Here is a 21,187-nt window from a genome sequence, read left to right as displayed (position 1 = left end):
TTCTTCAGTTCAATACCTGATGTCTTTTGTGAGTTTTAGGAAAGCCTTGGTAACTCTGTCTTTACACACTTCTTTTGCCACATTCTCTTTCATCTTCTGAAATTCACATTACAGGGTATATCTTTTTTAAAGATTCAATTAATTTATTTAGATAGTATGTGTGTGCACAAGCACAAGTAGGGGCGGAGTGAGAGGGGGAGAGAGAATCTCCGCCAGACTCCCCACTGAGCAGGGCTTGATATCAAGACCTGAGCCGAAATCAAGAGTCTCGCGCTTCACTGACAGAGCCCCGAAGCTGCCCTAGCATATTCCATCTTTTACTGTGTCCCATGTATCTATGATATAGTTTTCTATGTTTTTCATAATTTTTTCCTTTATGTGCCTTAGGCTGGATATTATTTGTCTTCCAGTTCACCAATATGCTCTCTGCAGCTAAATGCATTTTTTGAGGTCTTAATTTTATTGCATTTTTCAATTTGGAGTTTCCATTTGATTCTTTTATAGATGTAGTTAGCTGACAAAATTCTCTATTTTATTACCTATTTTATTAAACCTTCTAATTACAGTTATTTGAAAGGTGCCCTTATTTTGAAGGCATGGGTAGGAGTCTCAGATGAAAGCCTTCCTTTTTAAAGGTCCTAAAGTCATTTGTCTTTCTTGGCAATATGAAACTGCTGAACGTGCTGGTTAGTTTTTGAGCCTCTTAGGGGCTCCTTCCTTCGGCTTAGTTTCTCAACTTTTTGCCCTGCGCATTTTAGGAATTGGCAGACACCTTGAAAGGAAAAGCTGTGGAGAAGTTCAGGCTCACTGTGATCTTGGCTTCTCGAGTCTGAGCTGCTTTGGTGGTTCTCCAGTGATTTCGAACAGTTGCTTTTTGTTTTATTTGTATTTTATGGAGTCAGGAAGGCCAGTGTGATTCAAGCCACTTTCAGAAGCTGAAGTATTCAGTTTGTACCTGTATTATTTTATAGCATTTTCAAAGCATGAAAGAATGGTTTTAAAAATAAAGGTTAAACTTGTACTCTGGGTATTTTGCCGTGGTCTTCTAATACTGAAGTAAAAGATACAATCTTTGGTTAGTGCAAGAAATAGGAATAACATTTATTGAATTTTGAGTTTCAAAAACATGGAGGCCCTTAATAAACATTTCATGATCATTTTCAAGTCTTGTTGGAAAGATAAAAAACAGATCTTCAAAAAAGATATAAACTACTATCTGATGTGGTACCTAATGTGGAATGAATTCTAGTATGGTGCATACTATTGGAGGACAAAGGACAAAAACTAATGTGTGCTGTATACCACTGTTGGGTTCTTTAATCACCAGAACAAGCATATGTGTGAGCAGGTGATGTTTCCATTTTAAAAGATGAGGAAAAATTGTCAGTTGTAAAGAAAAAAAAAGTTTCTAAAAAGTCACCCATAGTCCACTGAGAGATAACCACTAAGAACATTTTTGGTCTAAGAACATGTCTTTTTTCCAGCACATATAAATGTATAGTATATATTATTCTGAAGTAAGGAGTTTAGTAACATTTAATTTTAAGAAAGTGTTTTAGATGAGCTATGTGCAATTCTAGCATAAAACATTTTTAAACTTTGAAGGGTAAAATTTCAGTGGTACTGACAAAAAGTTTATTAAAATGTATGCAGCTGACATTTTCTTTTCAGTAATGATCTGGACAGTGGAATATTGGTTCTCTAAATTAAGAATTATGTCAATTGACCTATATAATTATATGTTGTGACTTTTTTTAAAAGTTGGTGTCATTTGATGCTTTTTGTTAAGCTTCCTAATAACTGTTCTGTTTATATTTTAAAGGCCAAACTGTTTTCAGATAGTGGTTCAGCACTTTAGTGAAGAACATTACATTTTTTACTTTGCAGGAGAAACTCCAGAACAAGCAGAGGTAAGTTCATTGTTTTCTCAATTACTGCAAACCTTTACTTAGCCAAAGTTTCTTTTTAACTAGGAAACTTCTGCATTTATGATAAGTAATAAAAAGGAAAACTGAAATCTAATCATCTTATTATTTCAAGGAATGAGAACTTTAATGTGTAAATTTTTTTTTTTAAAGAAATGCAGAAAAACTCAGTGAAGGGTTATTAGAAATGAAAACTCCATTTTAAATTGACCTTTAAATACTTTGTCATGTTGAGGCCAACTCAAAGTGCTCATTTAAAGTCCTTTCTGCAGAAAGGTTATAGATATTCTCAGTACAATCGAAAGGTAAGGCAGTTAGTTTTCCTGAGAAGCAGTGTTATTCTTCACTGGGTGAACTCCAGGTCTAAAAATAGAAGTTCAGTCATCAAAAATAAAAAGTATTTTAGGAATTTTCTATTTTCTCTAAGTCTACATATGATGTCTTACTTTTAGCACTAGGCATTGATCCATGTGCAATGCCCTTCTTATAACTTTTATTAAATTTTAAGCATCACTGTGATGAGAGAATGTTTTTAAAAAAAACCTCTTGTTAAAAATACTTGGAATTCTTCAAACCATAATATTTCAGGGGTGGTATTTACTGGTATTTTGTACAAATATGATATTTTTTTGTTTGTACTCTATGGAAAGAATCTGAAGGTGGTTAAGAGGTCAAAGAAAACTTTATTGTAAATAGAAGATAATTTGCCAACTCTGGATATGGAGCAGTAGCTCTTAGAACTGGATCTTGGCTTGGGTCCTTGATTCATAAATTATGAAAAAGTCTTAGAGTCCAGAATAAACTTGATGAATGAGCCACATTATTTTATGGTTCACAACTGAATGTCCTGTTTGAAATCTTTGCAAAATATTTCAAATAAACACTGTAAACATATAACACAGAAAACCTTGTTTTGTGGGTATTATCCCTAATATTTAGATGCAAAAAGTAGAGTTGAAAACATTTCAGTAACAGATACATATTTTTTAAATGCTGGAAATTGAGTTAGTCAAGAAATTTAACCTTTGTATCCTATGCTCCAATTATTTCACCAGGTTCCCTCTTTCTCAATAAAGATGTGTTATATACTTCGGTAACATTTCAGTATAAGTAGAACATTTTCTTACTGTATTTATACGTAAACTATTTTACCTATTCTTTATTTCCACATACCACTTAAAGTCCAAAAATACTACCTGTATTTCCAGTCTCTGTTACTTTGGTGGCCTATGGGATCTTTGGTTACTCTCTTCTATTTCCAAAAGCTATAGTAATTGATTAGGGCGTATTTTGTTCTGTAAAGATGTCCTCTAAACATTCAGAGTTCAGACTGAAATAGTCAGCAAGGTAAGGATATAACTGAGTAAAGCAGCAGTGCAGAGCTTTTGGAAGTAAGTAAGCCAAAGTGAAATGTTTAGATTTATTTTGGATAAGCCTAAGATTGTTTTCTCCTTTCTCCAGACCACTAGATAAACATTTAAAAATACAGCTTCAATTTAATGTGAAAATTAGCATGAAATTTTTTTTGAACCTCATGTTATATTTGAAAAGCTTATGAATTAACCCAGATCCCCTTACACATTTCTACCTATATCATCATGGTCCAAGGTAAGATTAGAATGCTAGTCATGAAGTCAGTCATCACATGATCAGTTGGTTTTTCAGTCAGCCCTCCTTTCACAATACAAAACTGCTTAATAACTTGATGTGAATTATATTTTTTGTCTAATTGTCACTCGTGGCATACTTAACATTAATTTAGGGATTCAATAGAAATATAATTTTAGGGATGATTATAATTGTTTTGATCATTGTTTTATGGGGCCACAAATATATTGAAGTGCAGCATACTCTGAGTATAGAAATAGTAGTCTGGAGCAGGAAAGAATTCCTGAATTTGGGGGAAAAAAAAACCCTGGTTATTGAAAACTGAATAAACTATTGTATAGTATATTTTTTTGAAATGCTGTTATTTTTTGTAGGACTGGATGAAAGGTCTGCAGGCATTTTGCAATTTACGGAAAAGTAGTCCAGGGACATCTAATAAACGCCTGCGTCAGGTGAAACTTAATTTTCTTTGATTTCATGTTCCCACGTTTCGCTTTATTACTTTACTCTTTATTTCTATCAGAATTGTTTTGGGTAACCTTTCAGACACTTCTGAGTTCTTAAGAGAAGTTTATCTTTTCAGGCATCTTAAAGCCATGCTTTCACTTGGTTCAGTAACAGAAGAAATATTTATGAAAAAATATTCTTTATATACCTGCTGGGTACTTTAGTCCATAATGCCATCTTTTGAATACATACCAAAGATTTTTTTTTTCCTTCTACTTGAAATAACAATACCAAACCAACAGCCAGAAACCATTCTGTTGGGCACCTTCATTAGTTTTTTATTGAAAAAATTATTTTGGCCTATTTCAAAAAAGTACAACTAAAAGTAATTATTGAAAAGATCATCTGACTTTATTATTCCAAATAAATTTTTTTGTTTTTCACTTTATAGTAATTGCCTTTGAAGTCTGTTATGTAACTGTTAGGTAGTGTCCTGTCTTTGAACTTTAACATGTCGTACATGTTCAATTTATAGAGAGTTAATAAGCTAGACTTTCTAGGTGTGTAAAGTCAACTCTATACCCTCCGTATCTTTGCTTTTTTCCCCCCTGTATTGTTATCTTTGGATAGTTGGAAAAGGTTATTTTACTATTCTTTAAGTTTGGAGCAACATTTTGTACAGTATTATTGACCGAAGTGATTCTTGTTGTATTCGTGGAAATTTCCAGTAAGCTTTGTGAATTTAGTACAATGTTCTATTGCAAGTCAATAAATGGTTAATATTTAGATGATTATATTTCCTGTAACCAAAAGTCTGACCCTTTCCCTAAGGACAGTTAATTTTACACATAATTATTATGTGTTCTCAAATCATATTTTAACATTTTGTAAGCCATGAAAAATCAGTTTTTGCAGATTGTGTCTTGTGTGAGACTTCAGCTATGAAGTTACCATTTTTAGCTATAATAGAATAAAAAATAATACAATAAAATCATAGCTAATGTGCCTTGAGCCCTTCTGCAGGCACTTTGCTATGTATTTCCATGTATTACCTCTAATCTTTAAAACAGCTTGCAGTGTAGACTTTATTCTAATTTTGTATCTGAGGAGGTGAGGTCCAGAGAGGCTGACTTGTCCTGCGCCATGCGAGTAGTATGTGCTAAGGGGGGAAAGAGACCCTCATGCTAGAAAGTGAATGATCTCTAAGTTTTGGCATCATAGCTGATGAATAACTGAGCTTCTTTGGATTTGTATCTTTATCTGTAAATGAGAGGCATAATCCATGTTGTGAAAGTGTTTTCTGGCTGTGGAAGGTGTATAGATAAATCTTCCAGATAAGGATTTTGATTTGGGGGATGACAGTTGTTTACTTTTATCAATAAAAAAATCCTCCTCTATTTCATTTTCTCTTTTTTATTTTTTAAGTAAAAAAGTTGCATTTCATTAAATTCCTACAAGAATATTATTGGAGGAATAACTTAAAAAGCAAAACTGCACTTCAAGAAATAATTTAAATGCTTGAATGTTACATTGTATCACATAAAGAGGAAAATATAATTACAGGTCATAATGTCTGAAGAAAGGGAAAAAATCCGTTTTGGTATTTTTTAAATAATTGCTTTTGAAACATAACTCATAATTCTTGAAATCTGGGATAACAATTTTTATGTTTTTTTTAGGTCAGCAGTCTTGTTTTACACATTGAAGAAGCCCATAAACTGCCTGTAAAACATTTTACTAATCCATATTGTAACATCTACCTGAATAGTGTCCAGGTAGCAAAAACTCATGCAAGGGAAGGGCAAAACCCTGTATGGTCAGAAGAGTTTGTCTTTGAGTAAGTCTCATTTATCATTACATTAAATCTTCTTCTTTTACCCTATTGCATTTTCTCTCTCTCTCTCTCTCTCTCTCTCTTTTTTTTTTTGGGTGTCTGTCTGAACTATCAGAACAAGGTACCAAGTCCAGGCATTTTAATAGTACTTACATTTTTTTCCCCTGCTTTTATTAGCAAAGTGCTATATCCTTGGTTTTTCACCTAGTTCCTAATAGGAATTAGTGTTACTGACAAGTTCAAAAACATATACCAAGACACATACAAAATGTTTATAATGGTCAAAGATAGGAGGAAAAGTATCATTTGCTTGTCTGCATTCCTGTATTTCAAATAATAATATGTTTGGAATCTAGTTTTAAATTTAGCATTTCAAATTGTTTAGTAGCAGAAATAAGGGACTTATTTGATACTAGAAATAAAAGAATTAGAATTTGAGGCCAGAATATTTTGTTAATTCTTTTTCTCTCTTCTAGTGATCTTCCTCCTGACATCAACAGATTTGAGATAACTCTTAGTAATAAAACAAAGAAAAGCAAAGATCCTGATATCTGTAAGTTGATGCAGAAATTTCTTTCTGAAGTAAAAATGTTACATACTTTTTTTCATAATGAAATGTAGTCTAAAATGAAAATTTTAAAAAGTGCAAATACTACAGTTTGACATAGTTTCTTTTCGTACTCCTAAAAATTTTGATTGAGAAAAAGTTTCTCTAATAAGAAAGAAAAGGTGAAAATGGCTAACCTGTGCATACTGTAAATGTCAGCCCTTGCTACTCAACTCTCTCTCCTCTTTCCTTTGGTCCCCAGAGGACCGGGGAGCAAGAGAACAGGAAGAGTGGCTGTCCTTCTGTGGTGCTTCCAGTATCCCTTCTTTCTACTTTTTTACATTTTTCCTGTTTTCATAGACTGTTACCTAAGTGGTTAAAAGCCCTCTATTAACATGTTTTCTTTAAATTAGTCTATGATTGTATTCATTTCTGGTGAACCTTATCGATCTTGTTTTCAGTTGGCACATCTTCTCCCACCCAGCCTGTTGCTGAAACAGGTGGCAGTGGGGATTTAGATCGCATCAGCGTGAGTTAGGTTAATACCGTCTTAAAAGTCAGGCTTAGGGAAAGAAGTGATATGCATTAACAGATCAAAGCCTGAATTTTCCTCTACAAAGTATTTATTCTTTCGTTTCTGTACTACTTAAATGCTTAACATTTTCTAGTGGTCCCCCATTACTTTTAAGAAAATCCAAACCCATAGTAAACACAGAGGAAAGGCCCTTCCTGTTCCACTCTTCCCCACTGTTGCTCTCCTAAGTGTATCTTTGGTATATTCTTTTATAGACAGACCAGCCTTCTTAGCGCTCATAAGTCATCCACGGATTGTAAAAGTGCCCACCATACCTTCAATTTGGACTGTACGCTGTTTCTCTGCCTTTGTACTTAGCTACACCTCCACATCCTGTTACATGTCGACTTAAGGGTTACCTGTTTGGAATGGATTTTTCCACGGGCTGAATTATATATTATTTCTCTGTACTTTGGTAGCATTAACCACTGTTAACAGCACTTACCACCCTGTACCAGGATTGAGTCCTTGCCTTACTGTGACTTCCATGCAAGTCAGAGACCATGTCTGTATCTTGCCTACCAGAGTCCAGCACAAAATAGGCATTGAGTAGATTAATGAAGCAGGCATCAAGTATTGAATTTATGTTACTACTGAAAACTCCTTTAAAGCATTTAACACCATAGAGAAGACAAAATGTCAGGAAAATTTACTGGTATGACAAATTACAGTGTCCTCTTTTTAGACAAGTAATCATTTGATGTTTTTCTATCAAAGTATTTATGCGCTGCCAGTTGAGCCGGTTACAGAAAGGACATGCCACAGATGAATGGTTTTTGCTTAGCTCCCATATACCATTAAAAGGTATTGAACCAGGATCCCTGCGTGTCCGAGCACGATACTCTATGGAAAAAATCATGCCAGAAGAAGAGTACAGCGAATTTAAAGAGGTATTAAGTTATTTACCGGTCTGATTATTTTTGATGGAATTAACAAATATCTAACATTTAAACACAAGATCCATTAAGTTAAACATAGTTAATGTCGTAGCTTAGTGCATGGTGGGAGGCATAGAAGGTTGAAAAGTCTTGTGGGAGTATGACACTGGTCTTAAGAGACTATAAATGTGTAGGCTGTAAAATTGTTTTTAATAAATATATTCAATAGAACATATTTCTAAATAGAAGAACATAATTCCTGTGAATCTCACTGAGAATGTTTAATGCCGTGTACTTTGAACAATCTTTCTCGGTGTCCTTTTTAGCTTGTACTGCAAAAAGAGCTTCATGTCGTCTATGCTTTATCACATGTATGTGGACAGGACCGAACACTACTGGCTAGCATCCTGCTAAGGATTTTTCTTCATGAAAAGCTCGAATCATTGTTGTTATGTACACTAAATGACAGAGAAATAAGCATGGAAGGTAAAGCACAGATGTTTTAGTGTGATACTTTAAAACAAATCATCTTGCAAAATACGTTGTTATTCTGTCTTTCCTTCATTAAAAATTAAAGTTGGAATGTCAGTTCTGATCCTTGTGCTGGCTAACATTTGGTGGTTTCTGTCCTAGTAAATTATTCCATCAGAAGTCAAAAGAAAGTGACTTCTTAACCCTATCAGTGGCTCAGGGTGCTTGATTATTAAGCATAGTTTGGTGTGCCTACCAATACTCTCTTGTTTATATTTTACTTGCTAATTCAGTGCTCAAAAGTTGGGTGGCAGCTGCATTTTATTTCTAGCTTCTAAGTGGCCTGGACACACAGTGCTTTGTGACAGCTTACAAATTTGTCACAATCCCTTTCTAGCTAGCACTTTGGCTCAGTAACAGTGCTTGCTTCTAGGCTCCCCAATAAACTAGAAAATATAAAAGACATAAGATTTGTCAGGAAAGATAGAGTGATGGTTAAGATGTTACACTGAGATTGTCTTTTTTGGGCAATATTTGTGTGTTTTACATTAATAGCTATTTTTTTTAAGGTAATAATTTATACTAGGATTTTGTGGGTCTTTTTTTCCCCCATTTTTTGCATTTAAAAAAAATTGGAAGTGTTATTGACATGCAATATCCTATTAGTTTCAGTTATACATCATAGTGCGCTTTGGTACTTTTATACATTACCAAGTGACCCTCATGATAAGTCTAATTATTCATACCACTATGTTCTTATTCGGAAATTAACCCAGAATTTCCAAAGCGAGGGCTCAGTGGATAACAAAGCTGAATTCTGATCCTATTTTTGTCACTCAGTGGCTCTTTGGTCCTAACAAGTCGTGTGACCATTCTAGGCCTTTGGTTTTTCTTATGAATATGGCAGTGTCAACACCTTTTCCTGTTGATCTAATGAAGTAATACAGTCCTTTGAAGAGTTAAATTTATAGAAATAATGGGATATCATTATAATCCATACTTCAGTGCTGCATGCAAATAAGCATACTTAAATGGCTATGTTTGGGAAAAAAAAATTCATTTAATTTCTAATCTTGTTCACATTAGTACAATCCTTTATATAAATAATCTTTTAATATAAATATTTATGTAGATGAAGCCACTACTCTATTTCGAGCCACAACACTTGCAAGCACCTTGATGGAGCAGTATATGAAAGCCACTGCTACACAATTTGTTCATCATGCTTTGAAAGACTCTATATTAAAGATAATGGAAAGCAAGCAGTCTTGCGAGGTACGGATTTCATATTTTAAGTATTTCAGCAAAGAGCATATTTTAATAGGTGATGCTTTATAGCTAATTACATTTTAAGGAAAATATATTAGCTTTCTAAAATTATTCATCAGAGCATTTACACATTTTGAAATACATTTAGAAAAATGTTAGACAAAACAGACTTTTTAAAAAAGATGTACTTTGAGATTAAAAACCTCAAATTGTACCAGAAATTAATCAAATTACTTTCTCATTTATCCTACTGTACAAAGTATATGCTGCTTTCAGAAAGTGTACATGACATAAATTGGGAGTTTTGCTAGAGACTTTTGTTGTATAACCTAGTTACTAAGGTCTATGAAGCACTTCCTAATAACAGCCAGGGGTGTCCTTGAAGGTTTTGGGGGTAAAGAAGTAGGACATAATCCATTCAAAAACAGATAAAAACATTCTTTTAGGATTACTAAGGCTTCAGTGTAAATTCATAATAAACCATGAAGAGAGAGAGTGGAATCTCACAGGACTCTTGTCTCATTTTATTTTGAAGCTAATTAGAGCAACTACAGAAGGAAGATACTAGATACATTTTTTAAAGATCTGATAGAAGCTTAATAAAACAAGGAATTGCTTTTGATAATGTACATTGGGAGCTGTCAGAGGCTAATTTTGCACTAAGTTGTCAATTTTTACTAATTAGCTTAAAGGGAAGAAATTGAGGATTTAGTGTTTAAAACTTGGGGTAATGCCATAGTTGGCCTACTGAAATGAAGTAAGTCTGCAGAGAGTCTCTGGCTGAGTCCTTAGATTCAGGCTAGGGAATTCAGACTTACGTAGATGAATCTACTCCACTGATTCTAGATCAGAAGTCTTAGATTTTCAAGGGCTACTGGAAAAATTTTGAGAAAGGTTCATTATTCTGTCTACAGCATTCAGAAAAGCCTTTCTATTTTAATATGAGGGTTGTTTCAAATATAATTAAAGATTTTATAATACATGGTGATCATTATTCTCAAATACTCAGTATATTTATGTGTATGTGATCACTAAAGCTGGATTTCTGTCTTGTAGTTGAGAATATTGTTTTAAAAATAAAGTCTAATAATTTCTGTGGCTATTAAAAATCTGTGGTAAATGAATAAGAGAACTTTATCACTGGTATGAATCCCAGAGCAACTAAAATGTTCTGAGTAATCACTGCTTATTGTACAGTTGAGTAATTGGGAATCAGTGGTAAATGAGTTCCATAGAGCAAACTACTTAAGAATTCCCATTTATACCCACCCCCCCCAAGAGCTAAAACAGATTGAAAAATGGAAAAACAGAGAACCTTGAAGAACTACTGTTTACCTTGATTCATTTGCATTTATCATTGCCAAGATGCATTTATATTAATTTATTCCTTCTCTTAGTTAAGTCCATCAAAGTTAGAAAAAAATGAAGACGTGAACACTAATTTAGCACACCTATTGAACATACTTTCAGAGCTTGTGGAGAAAATATTCATGGCTTCAGAAATACTTCCACCGTAAGTGGTGAAATTTTAATTTGACAAACGGTACTGCATTTTGAAAAATCTGTATTTCTAAAACATGTAAACTTTTGAACTATCTTAATGTTTTTTACTCTGGAAGTTTTTTTTTTTTTTTTTTTTTGTCTTTACAAGGTAAACTGTGTTTAAGGCAAAAGAGTGACTTGAAGAAACAATGGTGGTGAAATATTTACATTAAAACAAAATTGTGTTTTCATACAGGCTAACATGTCTGGTTTATATAGTAACTTGGGTCATGAATAGAGACTTATAATCTCAGATTTGAGATCATAGATATCTTAGTTAAACGGACACCAGTTTGTACCTGCTTAATAGCTTTTAGTGTAAGTGAATTCACTTATTTAGGTAGAAGTTATCCTATATCACTGGAATCTGAACTTATTTCCGGTACTTTTCCCCGCATTAATACAGAGGCACTGTAAGAATGTTAAGATTTCTTCCAAAGTAAATGTAAAGAATTGACTAAATGATGATGAAAACTATTTGTTTTCCTTATCCCTTGCTGAGTGTGTCCTTCCTTCCTTGTAACAGAGTACTTTTTTGGGGGGAAAGGCCAGTTGCATTCATATGTGTATTTACTAAATTAAGCTTCTGGCAGCAATGAGATCAGCATTTTTCCCTTGGTTTGTGTATTGAGATGATTGTGTTGTTTTGGCAGGACACTGAGATATATTTATGGGTGTTTACAGAAATCTGTCCAGCACAAGTGGCCTACAAATACCACCATGAGAACGAGAGTTGTTAGGTAAGGCTCATCAATTTACTTGTTATATATCATTGTGTATAGTATGCAGAGTGGCTGAAAATTTGGAGTAACAGTATACAACTCAAGACTTTTTTATTTTACTTTTATCTCAGAACCCTGTTGAATATTGGCTGAGTTCGGACAGCTACTAAGTTTTAACTTTATTTTTGGGGGGACGTTACCAAGAGATATTTAGCTACTTTGTGCATTTCTGAAAACCTCAACGCTTACGTATAATCAATTCACTATTGGGAATTTTTATCCTGTGGACAGAAAGGTTAAAAGTTACATAATCAGCAAACTCTTTAGCTAACTTTATATAGTAGTAATCGTATACACATCACATTACCTACACGCATGTACATACATCTAGAGAGGAAGAAGAGGGAAGGGGAGAGTGGGAGGAGTGAAACAGAGCTTGATGTGGTGCTACCAAGGAAGAGCAATAACGGAACCACTGTGGTGCTGACTGATGGGTTTGTAGCAGTGGTTCTGTGCTAAGCTCCAAGCCAGAACCTCCAGTTCCAGTGAGCTTGCCACACAGTAATTAGGAGGAATTGCTTTGGGCAAGTCACAGGATGTTGTACCTCCTGTACGGCAGCGGGACACACTTTGATATCACTATTTTAACTTTTTCTGATGAGGAAGCAGATCTGTAGAAGTTAAAATTGTTTGCTTAACTTTATATAGAAAGGGGTCGTACTAAGGCAGAACTAAAGGCCAGCCTTCTAAGATCCAGTCAGATCTCTGACACCATTGTAGGCTTTTGATAGGTACACCCGGCCCACTGAAGACCACTGGAAATCAGTGTCAAAGCATCAGAGAATATAGGGGTCTACTAATAATAGATTCAGTAGAATACATCCTGCTGTCATGTTATATCCCATTAAAAAAAAAACAAAAAAACAAAAACTAGACAACCACTGAAGACACCAATAGCATACATTTAGTTTTGAAAAAAAAAGTGTTAATCCTGCCCTCAACCAAAGTTTTGTAAAGAGGCTTCTACTTTCGTAGAGAATATTTCTCTTGGTTAGTAATGATATGACATAAGAACGAATGACAGATTCTCTATTTTTTCACTAGTGGCATAAGTTTCAGCACAGTTTTGTGTGTGATGTAAATTAAAGCCTCTGTAAACTGTTTCAAACAAATATAATTGTTAAGCAAACACAGCAGGAATTTCTGCTGTGTGAATCGTCTGACACGATAGGGTTTTTAAGGGGTATTGATGCCCAAGGTGATGATTTCTGTCCCTACTAACAAGCCTTTAAATATATATGTATGTATCTAGTATTCCTTTTAAATTTAAAATCACCTTTACAAATTCACAGAAAATAGATTTGTATACTGAAATTCTTTCATGATTAAATTATAGGTTATGGTTCAAATTCAAACAAGTATCAAAATGTTTTCAAGCAAATTTGTGCAAGATTCTTCATAAATTAGTTTAAAAAAAGATATTTAAAGAGCTGATAATTGTGTATTATAATTGCAATAAATGGTATCTGAGAAGTAACAATCATTTTCTAAGAGTCCAAAAAGTAGTAAGCTGTCATTAGGTTGGAAAGTAAATGTCATAAAGTTGACTTATCCTCTCTGTAATGGAGAAGGTGAAAAGTGAGGTCTTTTTAATAAAAGCTTTATATTTATAGCATTCTATTGTATACATTTCCATTTATCAAGAAGTCACTTTTCTCTACTAGAATGGATTCTTATTTTTAGGATTCACCAGCAAAATCAGTTATAATCAACTTGATTTATAACAGATTTTATTTGGCTATTCTATTTAAATAAGGAAAGAAAGAAGTGAGAGAATGAGAGTTTTAGCACCATATAGGCCTGTCTCTATAAAAAGGATTAATTCATACTCCTATAGTATTTCAGAAAATCTTAGTGTTCCTAAAGCTACTGCTTCCTCAGAGTAAGTATACTGGAATAAATAAGGAGTTGTCAAGACAGTAAATGTTACAGATGTAACTTACATCTTCCCAAAATAAACTGAAAATTCCAAATTTGGGAAAAGTAAATAGTGTAAGAAGCAAAGATACACATACCTTAAGTAAGATACTTAAGCTATTTTCTTAAAACTTTGTTTGGGCTTTTTACATCAGTTCAAAGCTCATGGTTCTACAAGTATTAAAATTTTTGTTTATTATTTTTATGTAACATATATAGTAGTTTTCTAAAAAGAAAAAATTTCCCTCCCATTCAGTGGTTTTGTTTTTCTTCGACTTATCTGTCCTGCCATCCTGAATCCACGGATGTTTAATATCATCTCAGGTAATCAGCTTTTGATAAAATTTTGGAATTAAAAAAATTAGAATAAAATTTCATATTATTTGGTAAGGTTATTCATTTTTTCTTTTTCATCTGATTTTTTATTATTCTCCAGTTCTAAGACTTGATATAAAACATTCCAACGCATCCTTATCTCCTTCTTTCCTTTTGCTACTTTACCTTCTGCATTTTGCTGCTTTTCTTTCCATCTAGTATCTGAAACCTGAGGTGGCTTGATTAGACACGTATCACTTTTTCCCCATTCCCACCTGTGTCTCCAACTCTCATTATGATGATTTTTTTCCACTCTGCAACTTGGCTTTTTCAATTGGGAAGAGGATTCTGTGTTCTCTTAGCCCATGCCAGACCCTGTCACTACCATTGCAAGCTGTATTTTAAAGTCAAAAAGATAACTACAGTTGCAGTAGTACTCTGTGAATACTTGACAGTGGCCCTTGAGAGATACAGAAGTTTGTGACCAGTTAGATAATGTTAAACTCCAACAAACCAGATTTAGTTTGCTTACTGCCCATATGTCCATTATACAAGGACTTTCAGATGCCATAAGTTTCTTTCAAAGAAAGGTGAACAGTGTTATTTGTGACTACAAATGTAATAAATGAGCCATTAAAAACAGAAGGAACCGGAACCATTTTTCTTTTAGTAATTAGAAGCTCAAAGTTGTGTTCAAAAATACTTTGGACTGCATCTTAAGTTTTACCTTATTATAGTCATCACATCTCTTGTCATTATCTTCTATTGCTATTAAAATGGTTAAAACCATGGTTCTATTAAGAATTACGGGTTTAGCATTCTGTTGGAGAGATTAGTTTATCTGAATGTTGGCCTCCAAACCACTAGGCAATACTCATTTACAGTTCAGCTTAAGATTAATCTAAAATCAGGCAGTCAGATAGACCTACCTATACATTTTTAGTTACATAATTCTGTTATGTTTCAGGGCTTATATGTTAATCACTACAGATGGATTTCATTTACACCATACTATGTATATTCTCTAGGGAAATGTTTCCGGACTAATCTTTACGGTTGATACTATTTTTTTTCTCTTCAATATATAGCAGAAGTCCCAGATTTTATCTTTGTTATTGAGCTCTAAAGTGATTTTGTAGTCATTTGGAGGTTGGTAATAGGGAATTGCTCAGATTGCAAATTGCTAACCTGAAGGGGTTGGAATTAGCTGTGAATTATCATGAAGCAGGTGTGTGGAGTGACAGTGTTTTTAGCAATAAAGATAAAGCTTTAAGGGAAATATCAACCAGCTGAGAATTGCTGAGTCTTGTAGCAGCAACTTTTCACAAACTAGAAGTATTAATAAATGTATTTAACTCCCCCCCCTTTAATTCAGGTTTTCTTGTGAATTACACAGGTCATGTCATTTCCAAGAATGTCAGTATTTTTAGCAGGAAAAAAATGTTTAAGTGTTAAACTTTATACTGCTTTCCCTGAAAATGCCTTTGGAGTCTGTGTCATTACCTGTGCCCAATTTTTCTTTTATAGATTCCCCATCTCCTATTGCTGCAAGAACACTGATATTAGTGGCTAAATCTGTGCAGAACTTAGCAAATCTTGTGGAATTTGGAGCTAAGGTAAAAACATTTTGATAAATCACAAATGAAACCTTGAGATGATAAAACCATAGAATATAAAGTTTTCAGTAGTGTCTCTTGCATAAAGACTATTACATTTTTGTTGGTATGTATGTCTTTTTAAAAATGTTACTATATTTTAGTAATGTATATTTTAAATGTATATTTTAATGAAATTTTAAAAACCACTGTTTTAGCAAGTATACAGAAAATTACATTTTCTATTTCCAATATATTCATATTTTCCTACTCTTAAATATAAAAGTAAGCATATTTTTAAATGTACCTATTATTTATTTTCACCATAAACATTTACTGTAAATAACTCAGATGAGGTCTTAAAACATTTATATGTGATCCTACATAAGGATAAGGATTGTTAATAATCTAGTAGTGGTTGTACCATGTGGCCTGATTTTGTCAGTATTTAACAAACTTCTTGCCATACCCGGAAACATAACAATCATTACATCATCATATAGCTGTTAAGTAGTCTTTTACTTAACATTTAGATGGCTTCCAACTTGTCACTGTTACAAGTATCCATATAGATTTCCTTTCAAAGTTTTCCAGTTATTTCCTTAAACTTAGTTTGGAGGAAAATTCCTAAGTAAGATTTTTTGCTTTCCCAGAGCCTTGCCAAAATTCAGTATTGTTTATTTTTTGCCAACCTGATGGAATAATGTTACTTTGATTTTTCACGTCTGTTTCATTGGAATTGACTGATGAGGTCTTTATCATCTTCTGTGTATTGACTTTAAAAGAGCTTCTGTTAATACTAAACATTTTCTGTTTTACATCATAGCACATTTTTAAATAAGCTTAATATGTTGTTAGTATGAAGAGCAGTTTATTGTATGGCTTAGCTTCTGAATTTATCTGAATAGTGAGAAAGGTTCTATTACCTATTCCTGTTGCAGTCTTTAGCACACTGTATTTTAATTATATTCTCTGCTAGATTCTAAGCTCTGGGTTGGGCCCATGTTGATCTTGGCAGTTGGCAAATAATAGTTTCTCAATAATTATTTTTGAATGAATTACAGTTGACCTCTGACACACAGGTTCAAACTGCACGGGTCCACTTATTCATGGTTTTAATGTATTTTATTTTAGTATTTTCTTTTCTCTACCTTACTGTATTGTAATAATACACAATAGAATATATGTAACATACAAAATATGTGTCAATTAACTTTAGGTTATCAGTCACGTTTTGGGGGGTCAAGTTATTTATGGATTTTTGATCACTTGGGGTGGTGCTCTGGGTTTTATTTTTATCCAGAATTTCTTACTCTTTCACTAAAATACTCTAGTTCCTTGGTATAGCTTTTATTAGAAGGAAAAGTTATAATTCTTGTGAACATGTACTGCTGTTGATGTACGTAATCAGATACATAAGAATTCTTGCTACACATTTGGTTTTGATGCATACAGTAAGCTTTTTGTTCTATTTTTAGGAGCCCTATATGGAGGGTGTCAATCCATTTATCAAAAGTAACAAACATCGTATGATCATGTTTTTAGATGAACTTGGGGTATGTATATAATTTTTAAAGTACTTTGAGACCTATAGTTAACTCATTTAAGCTTCTGACTCTTGATCTCAGGCTAGGAGTTCAGGCCCCACATTGGGCTCCACTTAAAAAAAAAAAAAAGCAAAAAGCTGCCTATTTTTGTCTACTTTCATAAGCAAATTATTGATTATAACCACTTATTTTTACACCAAATGGTTTATATCAAGTACTTACTATGGTAGCTTTTGTGCTTCTTGTGTTATTTTTTAGTATGTCTTGTTTTTCCATTATCCCTTTAGCTGGTTCATCTCTTTACTGCAGTACTTAGCTGTACTTGAAACAAGATAGATGACCCAGATCTGACCAGGTTAAATAAGTAAATGGACTGTAGAGTGAATGTTCTTGGGGCTTCACTAGGAATAAAACACATGGATTTAATACTATACTTCATTCAGTGGGACTACCAGTGTCTTACTTGGGTTTTTTAAAAATCACTATTTATAAATTAATAGAAATGGTTATATATTAAAAAATTCCCTAAGACCCTGTATTTCTTAGTAAAGCTTAATTTTATTGTTATAGACCTACAGATACTGGGTCAGTTAAAAACTAAAGTATATTAGTAATTCAGTTCATTAAAAAACAAATAGGTTTATCAAAAAGATTCCCAGGTTAGCCAGGTGTTACGGCATTAGGGAATGCTAGGGTAGGAGACTGAGGTGCCCATGTTCGGCCTTAATGTATTCAGATCCAGTTAAAAATACAACCACACCAGTATGCTGTGCAGCTAACCAGTACTGCCTGAGTGTCCCTCATTTGCTACCTCAGGGATAAAACCAGTGTGAAAGAAGTTACTTGCATCCATACTACTCTTTCAAGACTCACTTCAAATTATCTACTTCAGAAGGGCTTTGATGGGAACTAAACCTGAGTCCAAGACCTTTTCATCTGCTTCCTAAGTATCCTCTGCAATCCTGGATATCCATGTTGCTATGGTCGGTTTACCTTTTAGAGAGACTGCAAGCTCTCTGAAGGCAAATACTGGTTCTCTTTCCCCTCTAGAATCCTCCATTCACTGAATGAATAAATGGGTAACTGAGTTAATTAACAAGAATGGACTATATTTCAATTGTTTGTTCATGGCATAGAAAACTATTTCGCAGTTTTTAGGAATGCAGTGGATTTAGTCAAAAGTACCAGCAATCTGAGCCCATGTTGAATTTTATTCCAAGGCTCAAGCTAACATTGGTGTTTAGTACAAAAAAGTACTAAGTTATTTAATGACCCTTAGCTGAAGATGCCATAATCAACACTGATCATTTCCACACATTACCAAGTGTTTTGGGCACAGGCCACAATAATAGCCTGATAGGTTCTCATCACGCTTCCACAGTGTAACTCCTAACTTATATAAACTGATAAATCTGGACAAACTATTGTAGCTCAAGTTCTGCTTGCATTTAATCCAGATTAGCAGTTACACTGTTTTGTGATCTATGTGCCAAATCAAAAAAACCCCGAAACTCTTGTTCGGTATTCTTATTATTCTGAATACCAATTAAGAGTTTCTGTCCTGTTTAAGAACATTGGAGCCTGGTTTTGATGTGAATATTAAGGTCCCAGAATCTTAGTACTGAAGGTTACACAGCATCTTAGACTGTTAGGAGAAATGTAAGAGAATAAATATGTTAAAAATTGTTTATTATAAGCAATTAGGATCTTTTCAGAAGTGACTGTAATGATTTGTATTTCTAAAAGCAATCTTATCATTCCCATAAAGAATGTACCCGAACTTCCGGACACTACAGAGCATTCTAGAACCGACCTGTCCCGTGATTTAGCAGCACTGCATGAGATTTGTGTGGCCCATTCAGATGAACTACGAACGCTCAGCAATGAACGTGGTGCACAGCAGGTAGGTTTTTGCCAGCCTCCTTAACAGTGATGTTTGATTAGCACTTAAGCAGAATGTCAGCATAAGACTCAGAGAAGTAGCTGAATTGTGGTCAACATTGTTATTTTATCAATCAGTTATATTTTTAAGAATCTGAATCCTCCTCCCCAAAGATCTCGGACCCAGACTAGAAATGCGTGTGTTTGACACCACACAGCATGAACTCTCAAGTCAGTAGTGATGTGGGCTTATCACACGTACACAGCACGTGGTCAAATGACTTGCAAGCTCCAGATTCAGAGATTCTGGAGTGTGGCCTTGAAAACTATCATTTCTAATGAGCTCTTCCTGAGTGCTGTTGCTGTACTGGCCAACCATGTGGCAGGGGCCTTGGAGAAGAGATTAAAATAAAGCATTGTATTTGTGGATTCCAAGTTTTCTTCAACCAGAGATTCTAATCAATCACTAGCAGAGTATGTGCCACTGGCCCACTTATGTGTCTGTGGTACATACAATGTCTTGCAGCTACACTGGACATTTTATTATTATGATCTGCCTTAATTAAAATAAAATTCTTATTGGAGAATTTGGCCTATTTTTAGGCCCAGTGTAGTTCTGATCCTCGATCCACTAAGGATAATAATGTCCTTTGTAATGATAAATCTATCTTCTGGCAAGTAGATATGAAAATGCCAAATGAATTTCTATCTAGTGTACAAAAATTCTATACTGAGTCAAGGACTTAATGATAGAAAGCATCAAAATTTTATGCTTTAAGTAAATGGTTAATATTTTATGAATTCCTTTGAATCAACGTGACTATTTACAAAATCCAGGTTCCCAGAAATTTGACTGAACTTTCATTTCTTTACTAATTATTTTCATACTATTTTTCCTTGTTTTAGCATGTACTGAAAAAGCTTCTGGCTATAACAGAACTGCTTCAACAAAAACAAAACCAGTATACAAAAACTAATGATGTCAGGTAGCAGCCTTGGCCCAAGTGTTCTGCTTGGATTCAGCATGCCCAACATGGTAATTCACATCAGTACAATGTCTCCTTTGCTCTTGCCAAAAAAATAGCACACCTTTCCACATTCCAGTGATGTGTGAGCTATGCAAACAAAATCCAAGATTCTGCTGGTGACTAAATGTGCCAGCAGCTTTGTAAGCTATCTGTGCAGGAAATTTGCACTTTTTCCACATATGGGATCAATCTTTACCAACATCTGAGCCTTTGTGTACAGATCACCTTTCACATGACAAAATGCTATGAGACTGACTATACCTTGAACTTGGAAAATATATTTTCAATACATCCAATTGCCAAAGTTTTGCTGCATCTTTGAAAAAGAACTATGAAACCAACTGACAAGGAAAAGGATTCTAACTGGATTGCTGACTGTTCTTACTGTAACTTCTTCCTGATTAGGAATATGACCGTTTGACTGTTCAATGACTATTTGTATTTACAGTTTTCAGAGTCTGCCATTATAATAGGAACAATCTTTGCTGTATACTTTTTTTAAAATACTGTGCTATTTCTCTTGCTGGAACTGTTGAAAGAAAATATGATCTATTGCTCATCAGCTTTATTTTTTAAACATACCACTTATTTTGTTGGAATTGTCAAAGACTGTATTTAGATCTCATGATGCTTTCGTTAAATGTTTACAACAGTAAATAGTTTGAATTCAATAAATATTATTGGTCACTGTACTGATCAATGCATGTTACCCATTCATCCATTCTGTAGATTACAATTTATTTTGTGTTTAAAAGTCTGGAATGCTTTTGTTGAAAGTACTCATTTCCAAATTGATTTTTTTTTTTTTACACAGTTATCCATCTTTGAACTTCTGACTACTTGTTCTATCTGCTGCATATTTAGTTTGTATAGTTTTGCTTCTGTATATGTATTTTTGTGAAATATTCACAAGGGTTTAAGTTAAAATAAAACCAAGGGTTATCTTGAATAACTGATTACTTCTGTCTAAATACAGCTCAGCATTCAGTTTCATCATTCTCCTCCTCCTTCTGGGGCAGTTCAAATT

At 33.8% G+C, this 21,187-nt stretch overlaps 1 protein-coding gene across 2 annotated transcripts in view; it reads left to right on the top strand.

The window, feature by feature from the left end:
* Positions 1-21,112, top strand: part of RASA1 (RAS p21 protein activator 1) — a 109,084-nt gene extending 87,972 nt beyond the window's left edge. For both annotated transcript variants that reach the window (XM_049108284.1, XM_025437237.3), the window contains exons 12-25: positions 1,823-1,910; positions 3,908-3,985; positions 5,660-5,817; positions 6,291-6,367; positions 7,653-7,825; positions 8,140-8,299; positions 9,417-9,559; positions 10,951-11,066; positions 11,749-11,835; positions 14,051-14,118; positions 15,637-15,725; positions 17,183-17,260; positions 19,020-19,154; positions 20,039-21,112. In XM_049108284.1, the coding sequence (XP_048964241.1) occupies positions 1,823-1,910; positions 3,908-3,985; positions 5,660-5,817; positions 6,291-6,367; positions 7,653-7,825; positions 8,140-8,299; positions 9,417-9,559; positions 10,951-11,066; positions 11,749-11,835; positions 14,051-14,118; positions 15,637-15,725; positions 17,183-17,260; positions 19,020-19,154; positions 20,039-20,122 (1,534 nt within the window). In that variant the 3' untranslated portion in view covers positions 20,123-21,112. The remainder of the gene's footprint in view (positions 1-1,822; positions 1,911-3,907; positions 3,986-5,659; positions 5,818-6,290; positions 6,368-7,652; positions 7,826-8,139; positions 8,300-9,416; positions 9,560-10,950; positions 11,067-11,748; positions 11,836-14,050; positions 14,119-15,636; positions 15,726-17,182; positions 17,261-19,019; positions 19,155-20,038) is intronic.
* Positions 21,113-21,187: the final 75 nt, after the last annotated feature.

This window comes from Canis lupus, chromosome 3, assembly GCF_003254725.2.
Source record: "Canis lupus dingo isolate Sandy chromosome 3, ASM325472v2, whole genome shotgun sequence".
NCBI classification, from domain to species: domain Eukaryota; kingdom Metazoa; phylum Chordata; class Mammalia; order Carnivora; family Canidae; genus Canis; species Canis lupus.
Note: the sequence above shows the minus strand (reverse complement) of the source record. Positions and strands in the feature narration are given on the sequence as shown.